The following is a 12,517-nucleotide window of genomic DNA, read 5'->3' on the forward strand; positions in this document are numbered from 1 at the left end:
CTGCGACTACTGCCTGTCTCATTTGACGCTGCACTGGTTTGGCTTTGATGTCTCTATCAAACACAAGAGAGCCGAGGATTAAAAAGTTTAAATAGAAAAGGTAAAAAGGAAAGGGGGAACTTATATATATATATATATATATATATATATATAAAAAATATGTTTAATTCATACTTTATTTTATTATCAGGAGACTTTGGGCCACTCTCTGCTCTGCTATCACAGTGACATGGTAGTTAATCCTGTTACACTTTCATTTGGGAGAGTCGCACAAGCCTGCAAGCGAAGCAGGCTCCATCTACCCGAGGCCTCGCGCTCCTCCCTCCTGGGCTGGTAGCCTTTTCCTTCCTCTGCTCATTTCATGTGGAGAACGCCTTGATTACCCAGCAGCGACCACTGTGCATGCGACACTGCTGGTTTGGTATGAGGTCAGGCTGCGTTTGGCTCATAAATGCTAAAAAAAAAAAAAAAAATGTTAAAAAGGAGGTCAGTTTACTTTGAAATCAATTCAGGAAATGGAAATATTTGGCAGAAATATCGCAACAAAAGGTTCTCCATACAAGCGTAAGCTCAGTTGTGTGAAATGTAATTAGCAGACAAGTTTCGAAGAGTTTAAACGGTTGCTTTGATAAACAGATGCATATGCCTTTTCTCACCGATTAACATTATTGTACGGTCAGTGCTCAGCTCCCTGGTTGAGTCACTTATGGGTTTGAAGTGGGCTCTTTGCCCTCAGTTGAACTTTCAATAATAATCCTTCCATCACTTCCCTACATCAGGTCGCACCAGCTATTTGCAGTGCTGACCTTTAAAGCAGGAAGTTACTGTTAACACAGCTCCAGCAGCTGCAGCGACAACCTGCTTTACAGCATTTTTCTCATTGAGTGCAGTGCACATTTTCCTCCAGCGACTCACATGCTCAAGTTAAGTGGTCTGGGAGCTGTCACTTAAAATCATGACTTCAGTTGACAGCAACGGTGTCAAGTTAGACTGCATTGGCTTCATCATTTGAGGACAACTTCGTAATCGCAAAATTCATTTGCGCTCTGCATGATTTTCATTAACTGCGAACAGCAAAAAGGGAGAACATTACATAAACCTGATGTAATTTTCTGAGCATGACTCGAAGCACTGGGGAACCCCACGCAGAAGACACATCTCAAAGCTTGTTTCTTTAAGAAAAGACAACATTGCATACATTTATTAGGGATGGACGCCAATTCCAATACATGCAAATCACCATTGTCCTTTAAATGTAGTGTTGACATTATTGCAAACACTTGTCTCCCTGCTGTTGTGTATTATATTTTTATTATCTTAGGATAAAAAAAAAACATTAACAATTACATGGGATGCCTTGTTCTGCATAATTTAACGTATACACAGTGGGAACAGGAATGGCAATGCTTTAGACATCATCACAGCCTCTTCATAACCCCGCCCACCCCAAACCCACTGCCCGCATGCAGTTTGTACTGCACAAAGACCAAAAGTCACGTGAGACAGCCTGCAAAGAGCACAAGAAGCATTCACAGTAAAAGGAGGATAGGAAGGAGGATAGGATGGAGGGGGGAGAGAGAGTAAAAGATGAAAGGAGAAGGGAGGGGGGGGAGGAGGAGGAGAAGAGAGGGAGTGAAACAAAGTGACTGCAGCACTGGCCTTGGTTTAGACAGGAGAAGGAGCAGCATAATCCTAGTATATCTTTCTTTCTTTCTTCTATCTTCTCCCACACTTCAACTCCCATCTCCTGATTGTGGTACTCTTTCCATTGTCTTTGACACAAAAAAAGTTTATATGCATGTATATATGTATATACATATACGTATGTATATAGATATATATATACACATTTTTATAGCTACAGCACCTTTTCCCATGGGGCAACAGTGTCAATACCTCGCACATGGTACATGGCCCTGCCAAAGAAAAAAAGAAAGAAACAAAAAAAAAAAAACAATATATTGGTCAGGATATTTATCTTTTTTTCCCTAAAATTGGCATTTGACATGATGATATTCTATTGCCGTCTGGGGGAGGGAAGGGACAAAGGTTCTTCTTTTGAGTTTATATTCAAGTTTTCTCCTTTTTTTCTTGTGTATAATTTCTTCTTTTCCTGTTTAAAAAGAGTTCACACTTTTGTGATTTGCGTGTGCTGCTCTTCATCAAAAGGTTCATTTTCCGGATCAGAGTCAGTGGTGTCAGAGTATCGATAATGGTCTGGCTCATTGTCGCTAACGTCCGGGGTGACGGATGTCGAAGTGCTTGCCTCAGAATTCGAAGGCTCCTCCACGGTTTTCGTAAAATACAACTTCACCTGGAATTGCAAGTTAAGAAACTAACTTCAGTCTGTGCATTAAAATGATAGCAAACAAGTCTCATCATTGCTCCTTCCATTACTTTGTATAGCAGCAATCATAGATAAAACTAATGACTGATTTGACAGACTTAAAAGGTCCCATGGCATGAAAATGTCACTATGGAGGTTTTTTTAACATTAATATGAGTTCCCCCAGCCTGCCTATGGTCCCCCAGTGGCTAGAAATGGTGATAGGTGTAAACCGAGCCCTGGGTATCCTGCTCTGCCTTTGAGAAAATGAAAGCTCAGATGAGCCGATCTGGAATCTTCTCCTTATGAGGTCATAAGGAGCAAGGTTACCTCCCCTTTCTCTGCTTTGCCCACACAGAGAATTTGGCCAACCTATGAGAGAGAGACATCTTGGCTTTCAAACGAGCAAAGTGGCAGTTGGTCAAGGCCACACCCCCACCCTCCACCTTGCGCCCCCCCCCCACCCTCTCAGAAATGGCACATACTAAGGAAAGCTCATTGTGGGACTGGCTCTAGTGGCTGTAATTCTGCACCAAGGCTTACTTTCGGGAAAGAGACTTCAGATACAGTATTAAGGGACCACTAGGGCCTATATAAAAGCATCCAAAGAGCACCATGTCATGGGACCTTTAAATATAACAATCAATCCTTTTATCCAGCAAATATCCAAATGAAATCCTTACCTTGAAGTTTGGCGAGAAGTAGCGGTTAGCTTTGTCTTTGTTGGCCTTGTCCAAGTCGTTCTTAGTGAGCGTCAGGATGAGGTAGTCCCTGTCCCGGTCGCTTTCCCTGCCGCTTTCCCTGCACTCGGCGCTCTGCGGCTGGCCCTGGCCCGGTGCCGGGACCCCCTGCTGGCTGTCTGCGTTGTTCACCGCCCCGTTCTCTATCTTGTCCGCGCTCTCCTCTGGTCCAGGGATGAAGAACGTGTTCACCCAGAAGTGAAACATTTTATCCTGAAGGGCAGAGTTAATGAGATTTATTGAGAAATTGGGCGAAATAGAGAATTAAAAAAAAGGAACTTTTTTTTTTTTTTTTTAAATACGGCTGGTGTTATTCTATATTTTTCTTATTGTCAAATAAATGATAAAAAAAAATATATATGTTAACCATCAATGTGTTAGTCCGTCTCTAGGTACTTTCAGACTTCCCTACCACAGACAGTGGTGTGGCACTCAGCTTCGAGCCCATTTGTTTCTATTGAAGATGTGAATGATTGATTGAATATCTATCTATCTATCTATCTATCTATCTATCTATCTATCTATCTATCTATCTATTCTCTCAAGTATTTATGGCAGCAGGACGGATCGATTCAAAATAAAACTACAGTGCCCTGCTAATGAAGTAACATTGGAACTAATAACATTGGCCAATTGATGAGTTTTTAATAGTTTTTGGACAAGAAAAGAGGTCTATGGCAGAGAAGAATACACTACATCAGGCTTTTGCAAGAAAAAAAAACAACTATACTTAAGTTGCATTTTCATGGGATTTGTTAAAGAAAAAAAACAAACTCAGAATGCTATGAGCCTTGTCCTAAAAAGAAAGCATAATTGTTGGCAGCAAGCTCATCAAGAAAATGCTTAGATAAATGCCCATTTATTGTTCTTTGACCTAGCAAACGTCATGACAAATCAACAGCTTAAATAAGCTCTTCATGACCGACGGAAATGTGTGAAACTAAGCTACAATGAAAGCCCCTGAACACACAACTAACCTTCTTCATCATCTTATTCTGTTTATGGAAGAACTCCACTTTGATGTCTCCACAAACTGGCAGCGGCTGGGGGAACTCGAAAAACATGTGCTTGTCCTCGCGCCGCGTCTGAGCGGGGTTCGACGTGTGAATCTTCACTTTTAGCTGGTAAACCACAAACTGGGGATCTGCAAAAAAAAATAAAAAATAAAAGGTCAGCGTTGCACCAAGATTGTGAGATTTGTGAGGAGAAGAGACAGAAAACACAAGAAGAGTGAGTGAATCAAAAGGGCTAGACATGACAGCAGTGTTATAACATGAGTTTGAGAAAAAGAAACAGCACACCACCACCTCCCCCCTCCCTGAATAAGTGAAAACAGTATATTAAAATTAATGAGAGGAAGGGGAAAGCCCACAAAATGTAACACCCAAAGAGACCCAGACCCAGAGGCATATGACCCTATTCTGACAGACAGTCACGGTCTTGGACCGGCGCAACACGTTACGTTACATATAGAAGAATTTGAACCCTTCTTTTTTCCTGCTGGGTGGGAGTGGTGTTGGAAAGAACTTCATATACCTGTAAACTAGTCCTATATCCTGTTAGGCAACATGCCTAGATCAGAAGGCTCCTGCCTAGTGGATCTCTGGGGCCATATAAAAAAGGCAAATGAGTGAAATGATAATGGATGAAAGGCTCATTTACCCCAATGCCAATTCCCTTTCTTGAAGCCCTGAGGGGTCGGCTCGCTCCTGTTTTTAAAGGTACTGTCCCCTTAGAGAGAAAGAAGGAGATTATCATTAACAGGACCTGGCTGGCCTGTCAGGGGCTTCACAGCACAGCAGGCACAAACAACAGCTCTACACAAATATTTACAGATATTAGCATCGACATAGCTTTTCTTAAAAACAACATATAGTACGTGGCTTTAAAGTGGAGTTATGCATCTTAAAACATTTGACCTGGCGGATTGTAAGATGCTCAAAGGGGAAGGGGGTACTTGACATTGCTGACAACCAAAAAGACATTTCAGTTGTCTTTTGTGAATTAAAAAAAGAAAAGAAAAACAAATGTGTGACATGGAGGGTATTTGTAACAGAATTATCAAACTTGCTTCTCCTTTTTTTACGGCTATGGTGAAGTCAAACCTGTGGGTGTGTACATGTATTAAGACGTCAAACTCAGAATAGGGCCTTTTTCAAGGGAGTGTTAGGAGGAAATACAGTCAGGGAATATTCAGCACAGCCAGGTGTTAAGGGTGAAAAAGCACCAGATAGTTTATAATAATGGACAAATTAGATGCATGAAAAGGTACAACATTGTGTGTCTCAGACACATTTTGAGAAATAAAAAAATAAAATAACATGAGAACTATTAAACCTATTTAACCAAAAAAGTCTCATTATCTGCTTAGATATTTCACCAAAGAACTCACAAATGTCTCAGTTTGGGTGACTTAAGTTGAATTACGGTATAAGTTAGAGGATATGGAGAGCTAAAAATCAGTACTGATGTTAAATGATAACATTTTGGTTTCAGTACACTTTTACAATCAAGCATATTACTAGTCTCACACACACACACGACTGAAATCAACTACAGTGACTTATTAACGCATGTAAAAAAAGAAAAAGAAATCATTGACCCAAATATTTAATACCTTTACTGACTTTTAGTTACTTCCTGGTTACATGCGAGTAAAGCACACAAAGCGTATCTGGCTTTGACTGTACTGTCCAGTGTGTGCGTGTACTTCCCTCGTGCAGCGCGTTAAGTGTTCTACTCTGTTTAAACAGTGCATATTGTAATTTCTCTGAATAGTGTGCACAAAAAAAAAAAAAAGTATTGCACAGCAGAAAATGAACAAATGAAAGCAATCCTCATGAGGAAGCTAAAAAAATAAATTAAAAAAAATGGCTCAAATGCTCAATTTTGCACAAGTTTGAGTTAAAAATTTTACTCGTTTTGTTATCTCAAAAACCTCTTACCAATTTTTGTTTTTCTCAAGTGGGAGAAGTCAAAGAACAGACATCCTATGATCCTGATAACATTTGAAAATGTCGTCATGACAAATAGAGGTGTCTGACTGAAAACGTAATTTTTGTGGGCAGAGAATGAGTTGGCCTCGTTGTAAGCAGCAGCAAGAGGACTTGATCAATAAGAAGCTGCCCTTGTGAGTCAAAAGGTCTAAAAATACTACAGCGAAATTCGGCCACACTTGATTTTAAAACTGCCGGCACAGGACGACTCAACTCCACCGTCGATGACCTGCGCGGCTCTATGGTGCTGAACTGCAGCGTGGGTGAGCCCTACAGTGCACAGCACATCCAAGTCTCTCGTTCCGTTTGAACAGGGATATGCGTGCCTACGCCCTAGTTTGGAGTTAAAGTTGAACATGAGCGTGACTCACTGCAGGTGCCCCCGCTGAACATAGGGAGAGTCTCGAACACCATTTTGTGGAAGAGGAGAGCCACCGGCTTGTACTCTAGCTGGTTCTTCAGTAGGTAGCTGTAGTAGTAGACGTAGCGGCGCTGGCTCGGGATCGTTACTCCCTGCAACAACAGTGACAATGTTTAGAGATCCGGAACGTACAAAATGGCTGGCTCTTTTCTGTGTGTGTTCCAAGTGTTTGCAACTAGAGCTGGAACAAAACAAATAAAGAAAAAATGACAAGTGATCAAGTCACTTTGAAAGCAAAAACGCCAAATATGATCTGTGACCAGTATTTTCTGCTTCTCTCTGTTTTACATAGATTATTGTTATTACCTTATGTAGATTTTGGAAAAGCAATTTCACTAGGTCACCTTAGAATCTGGGAAAATGCTATTATTTTCACAATTTTCTGATAAATGGACAAAACTAAATAAATCGGCAGACTAATCGATAATGAAAATAAAAAAGCCCTAGTTGCAACAATTGATCTGAAGTGATAAACGGCTGCTGTGTTGAGACATTTGGTCTCAGATGGACATATCACCTTCTTGTCCCTTGTCCTGACTTCTCCGTAAAAGTCGAGCGCTTCTTGGGCCTCTAGGAATTTGCCGCGATGGAGGAGATAGGCGCAGATCATGACTCCAGTGCGGCCCTTCCCGGCCTTGCAGTGGATGGCCGCCACGTGATTGTCATCCTCGCTGAGCCACTGGTCCAGGTCTTCACAAAACGGCTTAATTAGCTCCAGCTGAGGAGGGTTGTGGTCTTCGAAGGGGTACTGTGCAACTGATGCGTGACGGGACGTAAAGTTGTAACCAGAGAAGAAAAGAAATGAGGACACAGATCAAGCAGGTCAGAGGGGACAAGACAGGGAGGAAGACACGCTAGACATCTTGTGGGATTTTTTTTTTTTTTCTCCGGACCTTGTGTCATCAAGCTTTTAGGTCAGACTGAGGAAAAGCATCTATGGAACATATAAAGCAGCCTACCTCTGCAGTTAAATTTGGCAGCATCGTAGTGTCTTTCTGCGCAGCTGAAATGGGAAGACAATCACGTTAGCAAACACACAGAGGAAGTTATGAAGCAAACAAAGAGCAGTTCAGGTATAAAGAAAATGTGGAACACTTACAGGTTGTAGATTTTGTAATGGTTTTTATGCTTTGAATCCAAAAACCTGTTTGCAGGAGAGAACATAATATATTTACGTGCCAGAGCAAAACGAATAGACACCAATATTCTCTAATAAAAGTACTTTCTTACATTTCCCTTTTCTATTATCACATAACTCACCGTACTACATCGTCTATATTGTTTCTGTACACGCCTTCGAGTCTCTCCGCTGGAAAGCCCATTGCGATGATGTTTGGGTAGATATCTGTTTAGGCAGGGGTCAAGGTAATGTACATTGTGCAGGACTGTGGAAATCAAGCCTATTCAGAAAAGAAGGCATGAAAGCAGCAAATAAAGAGGGGCCCAGTGCCACATCTTTAACTGGAAGAATAAGTAGTTCTGCCTATGCTTTCAAGAGCTATATAACAAGACTCAAAATGAAATGCATTTCTTTAGCTGAAAGAAGTTACAATGCGTAAGAATTTGCCATTTGAGCTCAATGACAAGAATGCAAAGACAGGCAGCGGTGTAGAGCAGAGTATAAAAAAGTTTCAGACAATGTCAACATGAGAGTGTCATTGTAGTTATGGATAGATGGGAGCACATAGAAGGGATGTGTGTGTGTGTGTGTGTGTGTGTGTGTGTGTGTGTGTGTGTGTGTGTGTGTGTGTGTGTGTGTGTGGTGACAGATGGCCTTGACAGTTAGAAGCAGGCAGAGAGGATGGGAGTAACTGCTCTCCTGCACGAGCCAGGCCCACATGAGGGTGCACGAGGAGAGTCTCCGCTCCCTGACCTGCATTTATTTTTAGAGCCCAAAGTTATATTGGGATGATTGCAAATGTTCGGCTTATCCCTCTTTCAAGCTCAGCCGGAACAATTTGAATATCTATGATATCGAACGTAGGCAACATGAAGACGCACCGGTAGAAAATGGTTCAGACAATAAGTCCTTTGTGTTACGACTCGCAGGTTGCACATGCAGCAGAAGGAAGCTGTTGCGTTCCTATGACATGCGGTGATGGACAAGACAAGTGCGAACCGCATGCACCTGATTCCACTACCAGTCTAACTTCTGTTTGCACCACCTCGCTCGTGCTACACCAGTACATCATCAAACGGTCCTCAATATTTCGGCGCAGGATGGCGATGGAAAATGTCGTAGCCAATTATACGGTGACATACATACATACAATGTTAAAGGCACACATGGGTGTCATGTTGCAGAGAAAAGAATAATTAAGTTGGCGCGCATGTCTTTGAGGCTCGGCTGCAACGCCTACCTGTAACTGAAGTCTGCTTGTCGCCATGGCTGTGGGATTTCACACTTTAACCACTGACTAAAGGGCAACCTTTTCTTACACTTCCTGTGCCACGGTGTCAAAAATAGAAAAGCTGAATATTTCTAATTGGATGTGTCGGTTTCATTTGAGCAGACCCATTTTCCCCAGAGTCAAATCACTTTTTAACTGGTCAGAAAAATTTGACACACGCATCTGACAACTCTGGCTTAGCTGGTGTGCACACCAGTACCTGCACATGCAAAAACACACAAGAACAACCCTTTCCATGGTGCACTGTTCTATCAGTAGACCTGCTGGTATAGAAACATGTTGGAATCCAGAACATGCATCAACACAGGTCTTGATGCATGAATTCCACAAGCCCAATAGCAAATCTATAGTATTATTTGCATACAGCCAAGCTACTTCCCTTTAGCTCAGGACGGAGAAGCCTATCTGTACACACTGTGCCATAATCCCATCCATTAATGCCTCAAAGACTTAATTAGGAGCCAAATACAGCTTTTCTATACTATTTGATTGGCTATGCCAACACTTGGACCTAATGGCAAAGTGATCCCAGTCAGTCTATTCTAAAAAAGCTCCAGAGCTCCCAGGAGAGCCTCAGCCCAGGGCATGGGGGGGCTTGGTCTATGCAGCTGGGAGGAAACGCACATACGGGACCCCCGACGGAAGCTCCAAGTAGGAGGGAAAAAAAAAAGAAAGAAAATCTGCCATTTCAGGCACGCCTTTTCTTTAAAGCCATCCCTGCCTTAGCTCTATGCATACGCCAAATCCACAACTGAGAGCAAGAGAGAGGGGGGGAAAGGGAGAGTGGGAACGGGCGAGCGCTGAGTGAGGAGGGGGTGGGGAGGAAAGGAAAGGAGGAGAGCAGAGGAAAGGGGACAAGCACAGGGAGGAGAATTACAGTGGGAGTAGTAAAGAAAAAGAGCAAAGGAGAGGTGGTGGGTTGAGAGGGTAAGAGAGGGAGAAAGCTCTCAGACAGCAACACTAATACAAGATCACTGGTAACTATTTTAAGGGCAATTCCCAGAACTGTGATACTGCATTACATAACTGCAGCGAGCCCATATTGTTTTTAGACACCATGCCAAAAATGATGAAAGGGATGGTTAGAAAGGGCCCACATCTGAACAAGAGGAGACTTCAAGCCAAAGAAAGATGCCACCTTTGAGTGGCGTGCACCCTTCACACCTGCACAAAGCTCTAGAGACAAGTCATGCCACAAGCTTTACCACATTAGAAAACCAGGTGAGAAGCATCTGATCAAATATTGTGATGCACACTCTTCAGCATCTGCAGTCAAACATGCATCCCAGCTGACACTTCTGTTCAATATGTTATCGATAGTGGCAGTATTGAATCAAGGTAACTAGCACTCAGCTTCACATTTACATTCTTCTACAAAAACACAAAACTATTGAGCAACGTTGCCAAGTTAATGGAACAATTACTGATGATAACCAGAGCAAATTATGTCCATAAATAACAAGACCTGTTTAAATTACATGCTGAACGGATCCAGATAGGGATGAAATTTAGAATCATTTTCATTATCTATTAATTTGCCCCATACCCATCCGATTAGTCATTAGTCAGTTTATAAAGGGGTCAAAAAAGTAGTTAAAAAAATGTTCCATTACAATTTCCCATAGCCTAAGTTGGCATCTTCCAAGGCCTTGTTTTGGCCAATAACCCAACAGTCCAAAACAACGATTTTTAATTTAATATCATTTAAGACTAAGAAAACAGGCACATTTTCACATTTGAGAAGGTGGAGGCAGTGAATTTCTGCAACAAAGAAAGAAAGAAAAACATCAACCAATTATCAAAATTGACTCATCCATTATTCGTCTACTTGTTTCAACTCTGAAACGAGAAATGCCAAACTCGGGACTCAAAAGGCCGAAAAGGATTTTTGAAATCCTAATAAAAAGTCAAATGTACATCCAACTATAACCATGACCCTCTCTCAGTACTGTCAGACAATAGATTTTGCATTCAGCCGTCCATGTTCAACCACATCAGTTGTTAATCTAGTTTATCACCAGCCAAAAACCTAAAAATACCAACTCCAGTATCAGTGGTACTGCACTAGGGAACCAGGTCAACTATTATCAGTGGTAATAGATGAGAAATGAGTCCTGCAGAGGGACTGAAATAGCAATGCTTAAAGCTGGAAATGATTGTATCTCCACAAAGGGAAAGGAATTTGTTAATTAGATTTTCAAAGATTTGTTGAAATCCATCAATGAATACTCACCCATAGAGGACACAGGTTAGGCAAGGGTGAGTGTACATCAGGGATGTTAGTCTTTTCAGCTATTTGCATCATACACCAGAAACCTACCCTATAGTCTATCCAGATTTATAAACATAAAACATTAAGTAGAAAGACATTCTGAGATGAATACTAGACACCATCTACCTGCCTTCAAACACCAACTAATACAAGAATAATAAAAAAAGAAAAACTACTCAATGCCGCTAACAATTTTACAACCTCAAGCTAGGTCCACCGCTGGGTGACTGGTATGCAAGTTAAATGCCCTGTCGTTTTTCCAAAACACGAACTAATGTCCAGTGAAAAGGGGGTTTCCAGCAATAATACGACTGTGACATTTATGCGTGCTGGTTTGACAGATCCACCATCTTTCAAACATGCTGGGTGACAGCAAAGCTGCGCTCTCTGACCAACTAGCCAGCTCGCTAAGTTAGCAGGTAAGCTAACTACCTCACGTTACTCCACTGACATGTCTGGTTCCAGCTCTACTACTCAATGCAACGATTACTCGTTACTAGTTAATGTTCCGGATGCCGTGAAAATAAGGGACATAGGAAAGGATACATGTTAAGTCCAGGTCGAACCCATCCTCTTGATATCTCCTTTTGTTCCGGCTGACCATTTCTTTTATAATCGCAGCCATTGTAACGTTAGCAGGTGACAGGAGTCTATATGGGGTAACGTTATGGTTAAATGATGAGAACAGTTTTTTTTTTCCTAGGATTTGCTGTATTATCGTGTATGTCGCAGTCAGTGGGTCTGCTCTCCGTCGCTGGCTGCTCTCTGAATTCTGCAGGTCCTCGCAGAGACGTGCTAGCCAGCAGAGCTAGCGGTGGCTGTCGGTAGGATTAGAAAGGCTTCCTCTGGATCATAAAGACGGGCCTTGCTCTGCTCCTCCGTGCAGGCCCGACTTTCCCAATCCTGCAAATCGTCTTGCAAACACCCCCGAATTAAATACATGCAGTTGTCCTTTAGATGCCAGACACGGTCCAAGCCGATGGCTCAATCGCAGCCGCCGCGATTGACAGCAAGAGGATAGAGAACTCACCGGTTCCCGAAACCCGTATCCAGTCACTTAGATGTAGCTAGCTCGCTAGCTAACGAGTTAGCTAGCGCAGCTATGCTAGCTCCTTTTTCGATCCAAAAGCCTCCTAACGATTCAACATTGTCATCGACTGATTGCCAAGAACACATCTGAAAAAAAGTGACAGGCTCCACCTTAAATGTATATAGACTATACAAAGATCAGAAATCTGCACAGATTGGTTTGACAGTTCCGTCCCGGGGAATCATCTTCTTTTCTCGTTCCTCTCGCTCCAGCTGAACTCTCAGGCTCCCATCATGGCCTCCACCGAAGGAAAAAAAGAAG

At 42.2% G+C, this 12,517-nt stretch overlaps 1 protein-coding gene across 2 annotated transcripts; it reads right to left on the reverse strand.

Moving 5' to 3' along the window:
• Positions 1 to 1,186: 1,186 nt before the first annotated feature.
• Positions 1,187 to 12,517, reverse strand: ptena (phosphatase and tensin homolog A). Of its 2 annotated transcripts, XM_039783207.1 has the most exons (10): positions 11,713 to 12,516; positions 7,744 to 7,828; positions 7,583 to 7,627; positions 7,443 to 7,486; positions 7,001 to 7,239; positions 6,434 to 6,575; positions 4,729 to 4,797; positions 4,044 to 4,210; positions 3,010 to 3,279; positions 1,187 to 2,314 (listed from the first exon to the last, which is right to left on the reverse strand). In XM_039783207.1, the coding sequence occupies exons 1-10, from the start codon at positions 11,789 to 11,791 to the stop codon at positions 2,129 to 2,131; spliced, it is 1,326 nt and encodes a 441-aa protein (XP_039639141.1). In that variant the 5' UTR covers positions 11,792 to 12,516; the 3' UTR covers positions 1,187 to 2,128. The 2 variants fall into 2 exon arrangements, with proteins under 2 accessions (XP_039639141.1, XP_039639142.1); XM_039783208.1 differs by lacking the exon at positions 4,729 to 4,797 and having other exon boundaries at positions 11,713 to 12,517.

The sequence above is a fragment of the Perca fluviatilis genome, chromosome 19 (assembly GCF_010015445.1).
Source record: "Perca fluviatilis chromosome 19, GENO_Pfluv_1.0, whole genome shotgun sequence".
NCBI classification, from domain to species: domain Eukaryota; kingdom Metazoa; phylum Chordata; class Actinopteri; order Perciformes; family Percidae; genus Perca; species Perca fluviatilis.